Source organism: Urocitellus parryii, chromosome 5 (genome assembly GCF_045843805.1).
Source record: "Urocitellus parryii isolate mUroPar1 chromosome 5, mUroPar1.hap1, whole genome shotgun sequence".
NCBI classification, from domain to species: domain Eukaryota; kingdom Metazoa; phylum Chordata; class Mammalia; order Rodentia; family Sciuridae; genus Urocitellus; species Urocitellus parryii.
The window spans coordinates 186,313,686-186,328,151 of NC_135535.1; the positions used below are offsets into that span (position 1 = coordinate 186,313,686).

Genomic DNA, 14,466 nt, shown 5'->3' on the forward strand with positions numbered 1-14,466 from the left:
ATCCCTGTCAGCTCTTGTTATTACTCTTTTTTGTATTTTAGCCATTTTAGTGGGTATCAAGTGGTGGTAATCTCTTTGTGGCTTTGATTTGCAAATCCTTAACATCTAATCATGTTGAACATCTTTTTATATGCTTATTGGCTGTCTGTATATCTTCTTTAAAGAAATATCTGTTCAGATATTTTTTCAATATTTTATTTGTTTGTTTATTTTTATGTGGTGCTGAGGATCGAACCCTGTGCCTCACGTGTGCTAGGCAAGCTCTCTACCACTGAGCCACAACCCCAGTCCCTATTCAGATCTTTTACCTATTTTAAATTGAATTGTCTTTTTATTATTGAGTTGTAATAGCTCTTTATATATTCTGGATACAATATGCTTTGTTATGGATATTAATCAGATCCATGATTTGAAAATATTTCTCCCATTCTCTGAACTGCCTTTTTCAAATGATGTTTAAATATGCATAACATGGAATTTGTCATCCTTAACTGTTTTTAAGTACACAGTTCATCCAGGCATGATGGTATACTCGGGAGCTATTCGGGAGGCTGAGGCAGAAGGATCACAAATTCCAGACCAGCCTGGGCAACTTAGCAAGACCTTGTCCCAAAATAAAAAGTAAAAAGGTCTGGGGATGTAACTCCGTTGGTAGGGTATCCATGGGTTTTATCCCTAGTACTGAAAGAAAGAAAAAAAGAATCATATAGTTCAGTAGTGGTAAGTATGTTCACATTGTTGTGTATCTATCACCATCATCCGTCTCCAGGACTTTTTTTTTTTTTTTTTTTTTTTGGTACCAGTGATTGAACTCAGGGTACTCGACCACTGAGCACATGCCCAGCCCTATTTTGTATTTTATTCTGAGGTTGGCTATCCTCCTGTCTCAGCCTCCTGAGCCACTGGGACTACAGTACACCTGGCTTCCAGGACTTTTATCATCTTTTATTATCTTCCCACACTAAAACTCTGAACCACCAAACACTAACTCTGCAGTTGCCACCCAGTCTCAGTCAGTCTTCATTCTACTTTCTGTCTCTCTGAATGTGAATACTCTGAGTACCTCATACATAAATGGGTCATACAGTATTTATCCTGTGTCGGACTCATTTCACTTTGCATAATGTCTTTCAAAGTTCAGCTGTGTTGTAACATGGATCAGAATATCCTTCCTTTCTATGACTGAATAATATTACATTTTATGTACATACTACATTTTGTTAGCCTATTCATCTCTTGATGGGCATTGAGTTTCTTCCATTTTTTAAAATAATTTTTTAGTTATATATGGACACAGTATCTCTATTTTGTTTATTTATTTGTATGTGGTGCTGAGGATCAAACCCAGTGCCTCACATGTGTGAGGCAAGCACTCTGCCACTGAGCTACAGCCCCAGCCCTGGGTTTCTTCCATTTTGTTGTTGCTGTTATTGTGAATAATGCTGCTATGAACATCAGTATACAAATATTGGTTCAAGTCCCTGCTTTCAATTCTTTGGGGTATATCCCCAGAATTGGAATTGCTGAATCATATGGTAATTCTATTTTTAAATGTTTGAGGAACTGCCATAATGTTTTCTATAGCAACTATACCATTTTACATTACCACCAGCAGTGCACAGGTATTCCAGGTTTTCCATTTCTTCACCAATACTTGTTTTTTCTGGATTTGTTTTTGTTGTTCTTTATAATTGCCATTCTAAAGAGTATAAAGTAGAAGCCAGCTGGGTGCAGTGGCACACACCTATATCCCAGTGTCTGGGGAGGCAGAGGCAGGAGGATCAAAAGTTCAAAGCCAGCCTCAGCAAAAATAAGGTGCTAAGCAACTCAGTGAAACCCTGTCTCTAAATAAAATACAGAGTAGGGTTGGAGATGTGGCTCAGTGGTTAAATGCCCCTGAATTCAGTTACCCCGTGCCAAAAAAAAAAAAAAAGTAGAACCCAGAGGCACTTAACCACTGAGCCACATCTCCAGCTCTCCTTTTTTTTTTAATTTTAAAATTTTTTATAGGTGTAGATGGACAGAATGTCTGTATTTTATTTTTATTTTATTATGTGGTGTTAACGTTCTAAGCAAGCGCTCTGCCACTAAGCTACAGCCCCAGCCCCTCCAACCCTTGATCCTCCTGCCTCAGCCTCCAGAGCTGCTGAGATTTATAGGCAACTACCGTACCCAGTGAAAAGTTTTAATTTTGATAAAGTCCAATTTATCTGTCCTTCATTGCTTGTGCTTTTGGTATTATAGCTAAGAAACCATTACCTAATCCAGATCAGAAGATCTACTATTATTTTTATTTATTTATTTTAGTTATAGTTGGACCCAATACCTTTATTTCATTCATTTATTTTTATGCAGTGCTGAGGATTGAACTCAGGGCCCCGAGCATGCTAGGTGAGCGCTCTACCGCTGAGCCACAATCCCAGCCCTACTATTTTGATTTTTAGTTTTAGTTTTAGCTATTGTAGTTAAGTCTGTGATCCATTTTGAGTCAGTTTTTGTTAATGGTAGAAAGAAGGGATCCAATTTGAGTCTTGCATGTGGATTTCCCACTGTTCCAGCTCCATTTGTTGAAATGAGTATTTTTTCCTCCATTGAATTATTTTGACAACCTTGTCAAAAATTAATGGCTGTAGGGTTAGGGTTGTAGTTCAGTGATGGAGTGTTTGCCTAGCACATGTGAGGCACTGAGTTCTATCCTCAGCACCACATAAAAATAAAAAAATAAAAGTTAAAAATGTAATGGCCATAGATGCAAAGTTTTATTCTGAACTCTCAATTCTATTGCATTGACCAAATGCCTATTCTTAAGCCAGTACCACACTGATGTGATTACTCCAGCTTTATAACAAGTTTTAAAATTGGAAAGATCAGGCTGGGGATGTAGCTGTGTAGTCAAATACTGCCCCTGATTTGATCCCTACTCCACACATGTGTGCCAATAATAATTAGATTGAGAAGAGCAACTTTGTTTTTTTAAGAATTTTTGGGCACTCACGTGTAGTAGCATGCATCTATAATCCCATTAAGGCCAAAGTAAGAGTCTGGAAGTTCAAGGCCAGCCAGCCAACATGGTAAAACCCCATCTCAAAAATTTTTTAAAAATTTGTTTTAATTTTATTTATTTATTTATTTATTTATTTATTTATGGTCTCTTGTATTTCCATGTATATTTTAGAATCAGTTTATGAATTTCTTCCACAAATGCATCTGACTTTATAGGGATTGTGTCGAATCTGTAGTTCAATTTGGAAATACTGCCATCTTTTTTTTAAATAATTTTTTAATTGTAGGGACTGGGGATGTGGCTCAAGTGGTAGCGCGCTTGCCTGGCATGCATGCGGCCTGGGTTCGATCTTCAGCACCACATACAAACAAAGATGTTGTGTCTGCCGAAAACTAAAAAATAAAAAAAAATGTTAAAAATTCTCTCTCTCTCTCTCTCTCTCTCTCTCTCTCTCTCTCTCTCTCTCTCAAAAAAAAAAATTGTAGATGGACACATTATCTTTATTTATTTTTATATGGTGCTAAGGATTGAACCCAGTGCCTCACAGATGTAAGGCAAGCGCTCTACCACAGAGCTACAGCCCCATCTCAAATACTGGCATCTTAACAACATGTCTGATCCATGACATTTATATAGGTCTTTTCCAGTTTCTTCCAAAAATGTTTTGTAGCTTTCACTTTTGTAGTTTTCACTTCTTTTGTTAAATTCATTTCTATATATTGTGTTCTTTTTTAATGGTGCTGTGAAAGAATTGCTTTTAATTTCATTTTCAGATTGTTCGTGTTCAGATTGCTAATGTATAGAAATACAGGTATTTTTTAAAATATTTTTTAGCTGTAGATGGACACAATACCTTTATTTATTTATCTTTATGTGGTGCTGAGGGTCGAACCCAGGGCCTCGGTGAGCACTAGGTGAGCATTCTACCACTGAGCCACAACCCCAGCCCAGCAGATACGTTTTCTATATACAAAAATATGTCATCTATGTATAAAGGCAATGTAATTCTTCTTTTTCAATCTGGATGCATTTTCTCTCTTTTTCTTTTTTACTTGTCCAAACTAGAGCCTCTAATACAATGCTGAATGGAAGTGATGAGAGTGGACATCTCTGGCTTATTCCTGATCTTGGAAGTAATCACCATGAAGCATGCTATTAGCTGCAGGTGTTTTGTAGATGCCCTTTATCAGCTTGAGGAAGTTCTGTCTATTTCTAGTTTGAGTGGTTTTTTTTTCCAATTTTTTATACCTTTATTTTATTTATTTATTTTTATGCAGTGCTGAGGATCAAAATGAGCACCTCACACATGCTAGGCTATACTCTAAAACCACTGAGCCACAACCTCTGTCCTAATTCGAGTGGTTTTTTTTTTTTTTTTATCATGAAAATATGTTAGATTGTACCAAATGCTTTCTCTGTGTCTTTTGAGATGATTATGTGTGGGTTTTTTTTTTTTTTAAGAAAACTTTATTTCATTGATATATTACACTGATTTTCTTTCTTGTGTGTGTGTGTGTCTTACTGGAGATTGAATAGGGAGCACTCTACCACTGAGCTACATCCTCAGCCCTTTTTATTTTTTATTTTAAGATAAGATCTTGCTATGTTGTCCTGGTTGACCTTGAACTTGTGATCCTCCTGCCTTAGCCTCCCAAATTGCTGAACTTATACATATACTCATCTTATATTGGTTTTCTTATGTTAAATCAACCTTGCATTTCTAATCATTGAATATAACTCTAGGTTCAGCTTGCTAATATTTTATTGAAGATTTTTGTTTCTATATAAATAAAGGATTTGGCTCTATGAATTATTTTTTTAGTTTTCCTTGTGACTTTTTTTTTAAGTTGTCAATGGACCTTTATTTTATTTATTTATCTGCAGTGCTGAGAATTGAACCCAGTACTTCAAACATGCCAGGCAAGAGCTCTACCACTGAGCCACAACTCCAACCTCCTTCTTATGACTTCTTTTTTTATATATATAATTTTTAAATAGTTGTAGGTGAACACAATACCTTTATTTATTTATTTTTATGAGGTGCTGAGGATCAAACCCAGTGCCTCACATGTTCTAGGCAGGCACTCTCCCACTGAAGGGCTAGACCATCAGCCCTTCTCATGACTTTTTTGTTTGGTTTTGTTATCAGGGTGATATTGACATCATAGGATAAATTGGGAAATGTTTTCTCCTTTATTTTTGGAGGGCGTTTGTGAAGAATTGGTATTAATTACTATCTATGTGGTAGAACTTATCAGTGAAGTCATCTAGGCCTGGGCTGTGTGTGTGTGTATTGTGTGTGTGGTTGTTGTTGCTGTTGCTGCTGTTACTGCTGCTTATTTGTAGAGCATGTGGGGGAATCTGAGAAGGGTAAGCCAGCAAGAGTCAGGAAATTTGGAGTTTTCTCCTTGGCTTTGCCTGAAAGTATGCCTTCTCTTTTGCCTTTGCTATGCTGTGTCTCTCCTTTGCTACAGAGTCTTCCTTCTCCCTCCTGAATGAACACTGTAGAGGCTAGGACAGCAATCTGTGTCTTGGATAAGATAGTTATGTAACATTACCTGACACAGGAGGGAATTAGTATTTAGACCAAGACAAGTGAGAGCAGCTTTCAGGCTTCTCTGGGAACCTTCAGACTGGTGTGTATGTGTGTGTGTGTGTGTGTGTGTGTGTGTGTGTGTGTGTGTGTGTGTAAGAGAGATGGGTGTGTCTGCCTTGACGTAAATGTTGACAAAAAAAAACTGTAAGAGACTACAGCTGTAGAAATTTGCACATCATAAATGCTAGACCACAATGAATTATGACACAGCCACTTAATGAAGTGGCACTCTGTATACACATATGAAGTGAGCTTTAAGGTAAATAAGTATGCAAAATGGTGTACTTCAATTTATATTGGAAGGAAAAATGGAAGGGATGCATATTGGCTAGTCAATACAGCATGTCTTGGGTACCCAAGGTAAGTGCCAGGTAATAGACTGGTGTGAGGTGCAGTGGTGAGGCTATTAGGTGGCTCTGTTCTCGTGGAAGCAGCTGCCTTTCCAGCCTATATACTCTGTCAAGGTATGTGAAGTATTATCCAGACCTTCATTTCCTGGAAGCCTCCAGTATTCCTCAGAAATACCTAAATCTGCCTACTGTGGGGAACTGGTCCCAGTCTCAAAGACCCTCCAAAGTCCGTGTTCCCTTCCAAGCCCCATTTCAGTAACACAGAAATCATGGTCTATTTTTTCAAGGAGAAAGACATGCAGCTAGGTGACCCCACAGGAAAGCACTTCATTCTTTTTTTGGCAGACAGGATCATGGCTGCTGTCCCTCTCATGAATCATGGTGCTGGGGAAGGACCAAAAATGCTAGAGGTCTTTGACTTTCCCAGGCCAAGTGAGCATCCATGCTAGCAGCCTGTCTTTTTCCATTGAAGCCCACAGAATAGCAAACAGGATGTTTTGGAGATATCAGCAAACTTTTCACTTCCATCCAGAGGGAATGCTTCTCCCCTTCCTCAGGGGGCTACCCCCAGGTACTTTAGCTTTTTTGTTGTTGTGACCAAAATATCTGACAAGGACAGCTTAGAAGAGGAAAAGTTTATTTGGGCTCACTGCTTCAGAGGTTCAGGCCATGGTGGGCTGACTCCATTGTTCTAGGCCCAAAGTGAGGCAGGTAATCATGGCAGAAGGGCATGGTAGAGGGAAGCTGCTTCATTCATGGTGGCCAAGAAGTAGAGAGAAAGAGTTGGCAGAAGGGGCCATAGGAAAGATGAATCCTTTCAGGCTACATCCTTAGTCACCTACCTCCTCCAGCCATGCCCTGCCTGCCTACAGTTACCAACCGGTTAGTCCATTCAAACTTGGATAAACTGATTATGTTATAGCTCTCACAGTCCAATTGTCTTACCTCTCAGCATTCCTGTATTTACTCAAGAGCTTTTGGGGCCTCATTTAACACCAGGAGTATGGGGAGCCTCCCAGCCTGGGCTTCTAAGGTCCAAGTCAAATTCTAGGCCTGGATACAAATGATGAGGATCCTCCTGTGTCTCCACAGAGAACACCTTCTGCAGTGGGGACCACGTATCTTGGCATAGCCCTTTGGATAACAGTGAGTCGAGAATTCAGCACATGCTGCTGACAGAGGACCCACAGATGCAGCCTGTGCAGACACCCTTTGGGGTAGTTACCTTCCTCCAGGTGAGGTGTAATTGGATATTGGAGTCTTCCCTGTGGGAAAAGTCCTGGAAGATGGACGGAGACCTGAGGGGAATGAAGGAAGCAGGAGATTCACATTGTTCTCCCTCTGATGGGTCTGTGAGGTTGATTTACTTGGTCCTGTTTCACACTCTGAGAGGAGAAGGGGAAGGGCCATCAGAGTGGGATAGAAAGGCTGTAGTTAAGAGAGACCCCAGTGAGGGAATCTTTTGAGCATATGAGGACCCGTCACAGGAGCAGGACTTCCCAGTAGGGAAACTCAGGCTGGCCTCACATTTTCCCAGAAGGGGTGTGAATCTCCCTAGCTGCCACCAGTGTTTGCTTTTGCTTATGATGTGGTTTATGTGGAGGTTCAGTTGGTTTCCTGGAGATTCACACAAAGGTTCACCACCTGTGGGAACATCTCCCTGACCTTTCCTTCCTTTCCGAGATGCAGCCAGAGGACCCATCCTGAGTTGGCTCAGGCCTTGGTTTTCTCCTCTGCAGCTGAGAGCTAGACTTTGTATCAGCCAAACACCTGACCTGTCACACAAGGGCAAGGGTCAGGCCTCAGGGCTTATCTGTGGACCCGGCCATCTCCTATCCAGGCTAGCACTCCCTATTAAGGGAACCTTCCATTATGAACACACAAGCCCAGGAGCAGCAATCCCACCTGTGAGCCCCCATTTTAGTGGCACCAAGAAAGCCTAGGTGATTGACCTTTCAGGGAGAATGGTCACTAACACACAATGGCATCTTATCCCTGGCCTTAGATTGTTGGCGTCTGCACTGAGGAGCTACATTCAGCCCAGCAGTGGAATGGGCAGGGCATCTTGGAACTGCTGCGGACGGTGCCCGTGTGAGTACATTCACCCATGAGATGGGGCCTAGCTCTCTGTGGGTGGGAGTTCCTCCCTTACCCCATAGGTGACTGCTTTTCTTTGTATTGTGCTTCAGGCACTCACTCCCTAATGATCGCTGACCACAACTACTCCTCTGTGTTCTGGACCTGGGGCAGCAAACAGGGCAGGCTCTTGGCTCACTGTCAGCTCCAGATTCGTAATTATCATTGTTTCCCCTTTCCTTATCCACAGCGCTGGTGGTCCCTGGCTGATAACTGACATGCGGAGAGGAGAGACCATATTTGAGATCGATCCACATCTGCAAGTATGTCTTGAGTGAGGAAAACCTTGCTAGCACACTGTGCCTAGGCCTCTTCCAAATAACACTGGCTTTCATCCTGGGAAAATGGAGACCTTTATATGTGAACGAGTAGAAATATGACATGATTTGGAACTTGACACCTGAATTCTGCAACAGACATAAGAGAGCAGAGATTTCAGCACAGAAAAAAAGTGTCTCAGATACATGCTTTTAAAACTTCTAAAACTGATACATTTGGGGGCTGGGGATGTAGCTCAAGCAGTAGCGCGCTCGCCTGGCATGCGTGCAGCCCGGGTTTGATCCTCAGCACCACATACAAACAAAGATGTTGTGTCCACCGAAAACTAAAACTAAAAAATAAATATTAAAATTCTCTCTCTCTCTCTCTCTTTCTCTCTCTCTCTCTCTCTTTTAAAAAAATATTTGTTTAAAAAAAACTGATACATTTTATTGAATGTAAATTACATACCAACTTTTTAAAAATTAGATCATCAGCAACAAAAGATTAGTGGGTATTGCCTCCTCACCCAGAATTCATTCCCCCACTTTCCCTTCTTAAAAGAACACAGATTTCTTTCAAGGAGACATCCTATAGCCACCCCAACCTTGAAACAGTCAGTACCACAGGTGATACCCCACACCCAGCTATGAGGTGAGTGCTAAACGGCCTAATGATCTTGTCCTTCCTGACACATTTTTCAACCATGCCTAGGTAGGTTGGCACTCCTTGGTGTGTGAAGGGGTCTTTAGACACAATCCTGCCACTGCCCATCAGTTTGGCCCATGGACAATGTCAGTGTCATCTTTGATTATATGAAGTACTCCTTTGGCATGTGTGTGAGTTTTGAAACTTGCAAGAGCATCATTGCCTTTCCTGTGGGCTGCTCAGGAGGAGCAGGAGCAGCAGGCAGCTGACCATGTGCCTATGTTGTATCTGGTTTCTTTTGCCCATCTACTATCATTTGCAAGTCATTGCCATCTCCAAACTTTTTATGCTTCTGTAAATTTTGAGCAGGCCACAGGCAGCACCCAGGAGCTAGGGCAGGGGAGAGGTGGCAGGTGGACATGTAGCATTCAGTCCCTGGTTTCTTCACTGCAGACCTGTGAGCTTCAGGGCATAAATCCTCCTCATTCACACATGATGCTCCTCTATTTTCCTAGTGCTTTTAATACTGAAAATTTCAAATTGATGCCAGGATCCTCTGTTATCTCTACTTTAAACTTGGTTTCATTGTAGCTTCTGCCTAAGCAAGAGCAAGGAGCCATGGAAGGCTGTTTCCCTAATCCCTTATTCAGCAGCTATAATGGGATCCAGGAAAGGGCACTGTGGGCTGCTTGTTTGACCTCTGTCATAAGTGCCAAATACTCAGAAAGAACTTGGTCCCTTGAACCGGTAGGATGTGCAAACCATCCTTTGTCTGCATGCTAAAAATAGTTCTTCCAAGTCAGCAAACTCCCTGAGACCAACCAGCACTATCCACATTACCCAAAAGTCTTTGAAAGCAAGCAGGAGCCCATGGGAGGAAGTACACCTTTCTTTTCCTGGTGGCCCTGTGCATCAATTATGAACTCCTAGTATTTGCTTGTGCATCTCTGGGAACTGCTCACCATCAGTTCATTTGAGAGCTGGCTCATGTTGCTTTGATCTAAATTCTACTACTAATTAGCTGTGTGCCTAAACAAATCACTTAACTTCTCTGTTTCTCTCTGATCTTGGTATTGGAGATTGAACCCAGGGACATTACATGGAGCTTTGTCCCCATCCCTTCTTATTTTTTATTTTGAGTCAGGGTCTCACCAAATTGATGAGACTGGCTTGAATTTGGAATGTGCCTGGCTCTGGGTCTTACTTATTTCTTTTTACTTATAAAGTAAGTAGGCTGGACTAGTGAAGGCATGAGGTGTCTGTTTTCAGCTCTTGGCTTAGGTGAGGGCCTCAGGGCAGGCTTGAAGAAGGAAGCAGAGGCATATGCACAAGCTGTCCCCTGAACAAACCAGGACCCACATGCCCATTGCTCCCTGCCTAAAGCTTATAGAGCTGTTGCCCTGCTCAGAATCCCCAGCTTTGCCCCGGCTGATGGTAGCACAAAAAGAGAGCAAAAAGTGATCGATGGAAAGAGGCCACCTGTGACTGGTCTCAAGTAATAAGGGAACCTATGCTTCCTCTAGATAGACTCCCTGGCCATTTTGGAGCCCTGGTCAAGGGACAGGCAGACAGGAAAGTGCAGCCTCTTGTTGACTTACTAAGTCATAAGGAGATTTATTTGGCCTGTATGGCTCTTTGCAGGCAATGTTGCTAAAGCCTCTCAGATGACCTTTGATCCAAGCCCAGCATCACAGAACTATGTTTTACCAGAAAATCCAGAGTTGTTTTGAGTACATCTCTTCCTTGAGGCCATTTGGAAAGTGTTTGAACTCAGATATGCCAAGGCCTGCACAGAGGGCCTGTAGGAAATCTGCAAATGGTCACTGCCCTCCAGGACCCCATTTCAGTCTAAGGAGTGGAAAAGAAACTTCATCCAGAGCCCTTGGCCAAACAAGTTTGCAAGCAGCTAGGACAGTCCTTATGCTCTAGGGTGAGCACCCCCTCTAGCTGTTGGAAAGGGGAACTGCAGGTGTGCTGCCCCACCTTCACCCCTTTAACACCCATGCCACTGGCAGGCTTCCACCCTGCCTGTAGCAGTGACTGGGGGGTTCTTCTTGGAGTGTCAGGGAGAAGAGGAGGGATTGTATCTTTGCTCATGGAGTAAGGTTCTGTCTTTGCTTTATCAGCTCTGTGGGCCAGCATGTGGTAGACAGAGTTGGGGCTCTGAAAGAGGTGTGAAGGCCATTAGATTGAAAGGTTAATGGTAGAGAAGCTTCCCTGGCTTCATCCCCAGGAGGAATCCAGTGTCTGGCAAAGCCCATTATCTATAACCAGAGCAGAACAAGGTCAGATAATTTGCTCTTTTTTTTTTTTTTTTTTAAAGAGAGAGTGAGAGAGGAGAGAGAGAGAGAGAAAGAATTTTTAATATTTATTTTTTAGTTCTCGGCGGACACAACATCTTTGTTGGTATGTGGTGCTGAGGATCGAACCCGGGTCGCACACATACCAGGCGAGCACGCTACCGCTTCAGCCACATCCCCAGCCCAGATAATTTGCTCTTAATAGCAGCTGTCCATGCTCAGCGCCTACATAGGCTCAGTACTTACTATAAGGGTGGTAGCTGGGAGGGTAGTAGTGACATTGGGCCATAGTTCTCTGAAGGAACTCTGGGTCTTTGGTTCTTTTCAAGCAGGAGAGAGTTGACAAAGGCATTGAAACAGATGGCTCCAACCTGAGCGGTGTGAGTGCCAAGTGTGCCTGGGATGATTTGAGCCGGCCCCCTGAGGACGATGAAGATAGCCGGAGCATCTGCATCGGCACACAGCCCCGACGGCTCTCTGGGAAAGGTAGGAGTGTCCACCCTGCCTTCCCCCTTTGGTTTCATGTTGGATTTTCAGGCTCTCTAAAATAGGTTTTCAACTCAACAGCCTACTCAATGGATTATTTCCAGCCTGATTTAAACAGCTAGTGAAGTCTTCCATCAAGGGGAAATTAGAGAAGCTTAATTTCCTGTATGTACTTCAAATGCACCACCAGCGGATCTATTGTGTTTTTTTATTTACCCCTTGCAATCTGAGGTCATAGAGGTGAGTGGAAGCCACAGAACAGTTACAGGAAAAGTTCACAGTCCACCCAAGCACAAGAGAACAAGCGTAGGCCACCCACAGAATTGACAAAAGGCCCAGATCTGGCCTGAAGGCCATGCCAGACCTGGGGATCACTGTCTTCAGGCCCACCCAGGCTTTTGAAGACAGAAGCCTGAATGTGAGGCCAGCTCTCAGTGACTACACACCACTGTCCTACACAGGCAGTCTAAGGGGCTACAGCAGGGCACCCTGGACCCACTGCTTTCCTGGTGAGGTCTTGAGGAGGAGGATGTGATTGTATTGTTGAAAGCTCCCTATGCTGGTGTTGGCTGTAGAAATAGTTGTGGTTTTTAGCAAAGAGCATCTCCAAAGGAAATTTGGCCACTTACATATACATATGCAACTTTTTTGTCTATTTCCTTTCTCAATCTCTTCATCATTTTTTTTTTTTTAGTACCTTGTCTTTTTTTTTTTTTTTTTTTGGTTTTGGTGCTGGAGATTGAACCCAGGGCCTTGTGCATGTGAGACAAGCACTGTACCAACTGAGCTATATTTCCAGCCCTCTAAGTTGTCTATAACACTGAATAAAATATCTATATATGAGATTTATTTATTCTTGGGTGCTAGAGATGGAATCCAGGGCCTTGTGCATGCTAAGCATGTGCTCTATCACTGACCTACACCCCCAGCTCCTATATATATATAAGACTCATAAAAGTTTTTGTCTTTCTCAAAAGAGAAAATTTAGTCACAAACATTTGACACTGCATTTCCATCCTGTTTGTTCTAATGTTGTGTCAAGCCCATCCAAATACTACAATCATTTTATTGCATTTGACAAAAGAAGTAATTTAAGAAGGGATTCATATTATTATCCACAATTTTAATCATTATTGGCTGTGTGTGTGTGTGTGTGTGTGTGAGAGAGAGAGAGAGAGAGAAAGAGCGAGCGAGCAGGGATGCTTAACCACCAAACCACAGCCTTTTTTTTTTTTTTTTTTTTGAGACAGGGCTCTCTAAGTTGCTCAGAGCCTCCCTAATTGCTGAGGCTGGCTTTGAACTTGTGATCCTCCTGCCTCAGCCTCCCAAGCTACTGGGATTATGGGTTGTGCCACCACTGCCAGCATTTTTTTAATTGTAAAGGTAATCCATGCTACAGTAACAGGTCAAACAGAAAAGTCAGTAATCTTGTCCTCCTGTTCTTAAGTCTACCCTTTGAGCAACCAATTCTAATTTCCTCTTTTTGAATTGTTTGCAGTGTACAGAGGTAAATTTTATATCATATATGGGATGAAACTAGTAAACTTCACCTCAAAGACCATTAAAGCACCTTACAGAGAAATAATTACACCAAAGAACTCCTTTCTCATCTCACCATCCTTGCTAGCTCCATGGAGAGGCAGAGTTCCCTGAGATAGGCCAAGGTGGGAAGGTGATCTCAGTAGCCTACTGACCCAGACCAAAGGCAAAGGGGCAGCAGAGCCAGACCACTCAAAACCCAAAAGTAAGTGTAGAAGGTGCCTGCCAGTTCATAGCAGGACCCTTACAGCCTTTGCCAGCATCTATTCTAACACGCAGAATCCCTGATGATCTGAACAATGGCAAAGGCCTTGGCAGTCAGTCACTGTCTGCAGCCATGTTAAAGGTAAACTTCAGGCCTAAGTTGCAGGAAGAAAAAGAACAATGATGAGTGCCTTCTGGAGTCAGAGAGAGCTTCTTGAGAGCATGATGCCTCATCTGCCCCATCTCCTCACAATCTGCCCTCACTCAGCTCTCACATCTAGATGCATAGAGTAGGCTCAGGACTGGCTAGCATGGTGGCCTTCCCCCAGTATGTCTGTTGAACTAGGTTTCAGGGCCTGGGTGGGGGTTGCTGGAAATTCAAAGGCTACTTAGGATATTTAATGATCTGGTTGCAGACACAGAGCAGATCCGAGAGACCCTGAGGAGAGGACTCGAGATCAACAGCAAACCTGTCCTTCCACCAATCAACCCCCAGATCAACCCTCAGCGGCCGAATGGCCTCACCCATGACCGGACCCCGTAAGTTCCCAATGTTCCAAGCCTGGGACAAGAGGATAGTTTTGTCCAGAGGGACTGTCCCTGTGGATTGTATGAGAGAACAATGTCCATAACCCTTGCTGGGTGAGTCCAGGGCCTCTAGATTTAAGGGCAGGCATGGTCTAGAGCACATAGATCTGTGGGTCATAGGTAAAGGCCTCAAAGGGGACCCAGTGGACCAGGAATATAAACAGCAGTAAATATTTATATGGGCTATGTGAATAGACAGGAGGCCAGGTTGGGGCAAAATCTGACTTGGGGCCTCTCAGCCTTATTGGAGCCCATTGTGCTGAGCACAGTCCCCTTCTTATCTCAGCCTCAGCCAGAGTTGCCCTTCCTTCCTTCCTGGAGCCTGGTCTCCGGCTGATAGCTGCAACCCTGGGGACC

At 42.9% G+C, this 14,466-nt stretch overlaps 1 protein-coding gene across 5 annotated transcripts in view; it reads left to right on the forward strand.

Moving 5' to 3' along the window:
• The window catches only part of Sufu (SUFU negative regulator of hedgehog signaling), a 112,745-nt gene that overhangs the window by 65,894 nt on the left and 32,385 nt on the right, over window positions 1-14,466 (forward strand). For 4 of the 5 annotated variants that reach the window (XR_003301877.2, XR_003301878.2, XM_026401172.2 and 1 more), the window contains exons 4-8: window positions 7,043-7,185; window positions 7,956-8,041; window positions 8,277-8,349; window positions 11,622-11,778; window positions 13,938-14,061. Coding sequence is in view for 2 of the 5 variants with exons in the window: in XM_026401172.2 (XP_026256957.1) it covers window positions 7,043-7,185; window positions 7,956-8,041; window positions 8,277-8,349; window positions 11,622-11,778; window positions 13,938-14,061 (583 nt within the window). In the remaining 3 variants the exon portion in view is untranslated. The remainder of the gene's footprint in view (window positions 1-7,042; window positions 7,186-7,955; window positions 8,042-8,276; window positions 8,350-11,621; window positions 11,779-13,937; window positions 14,062-14,466) is intronic. The other variant, XR_013343596.1, reaches the window with a different exon arrangement.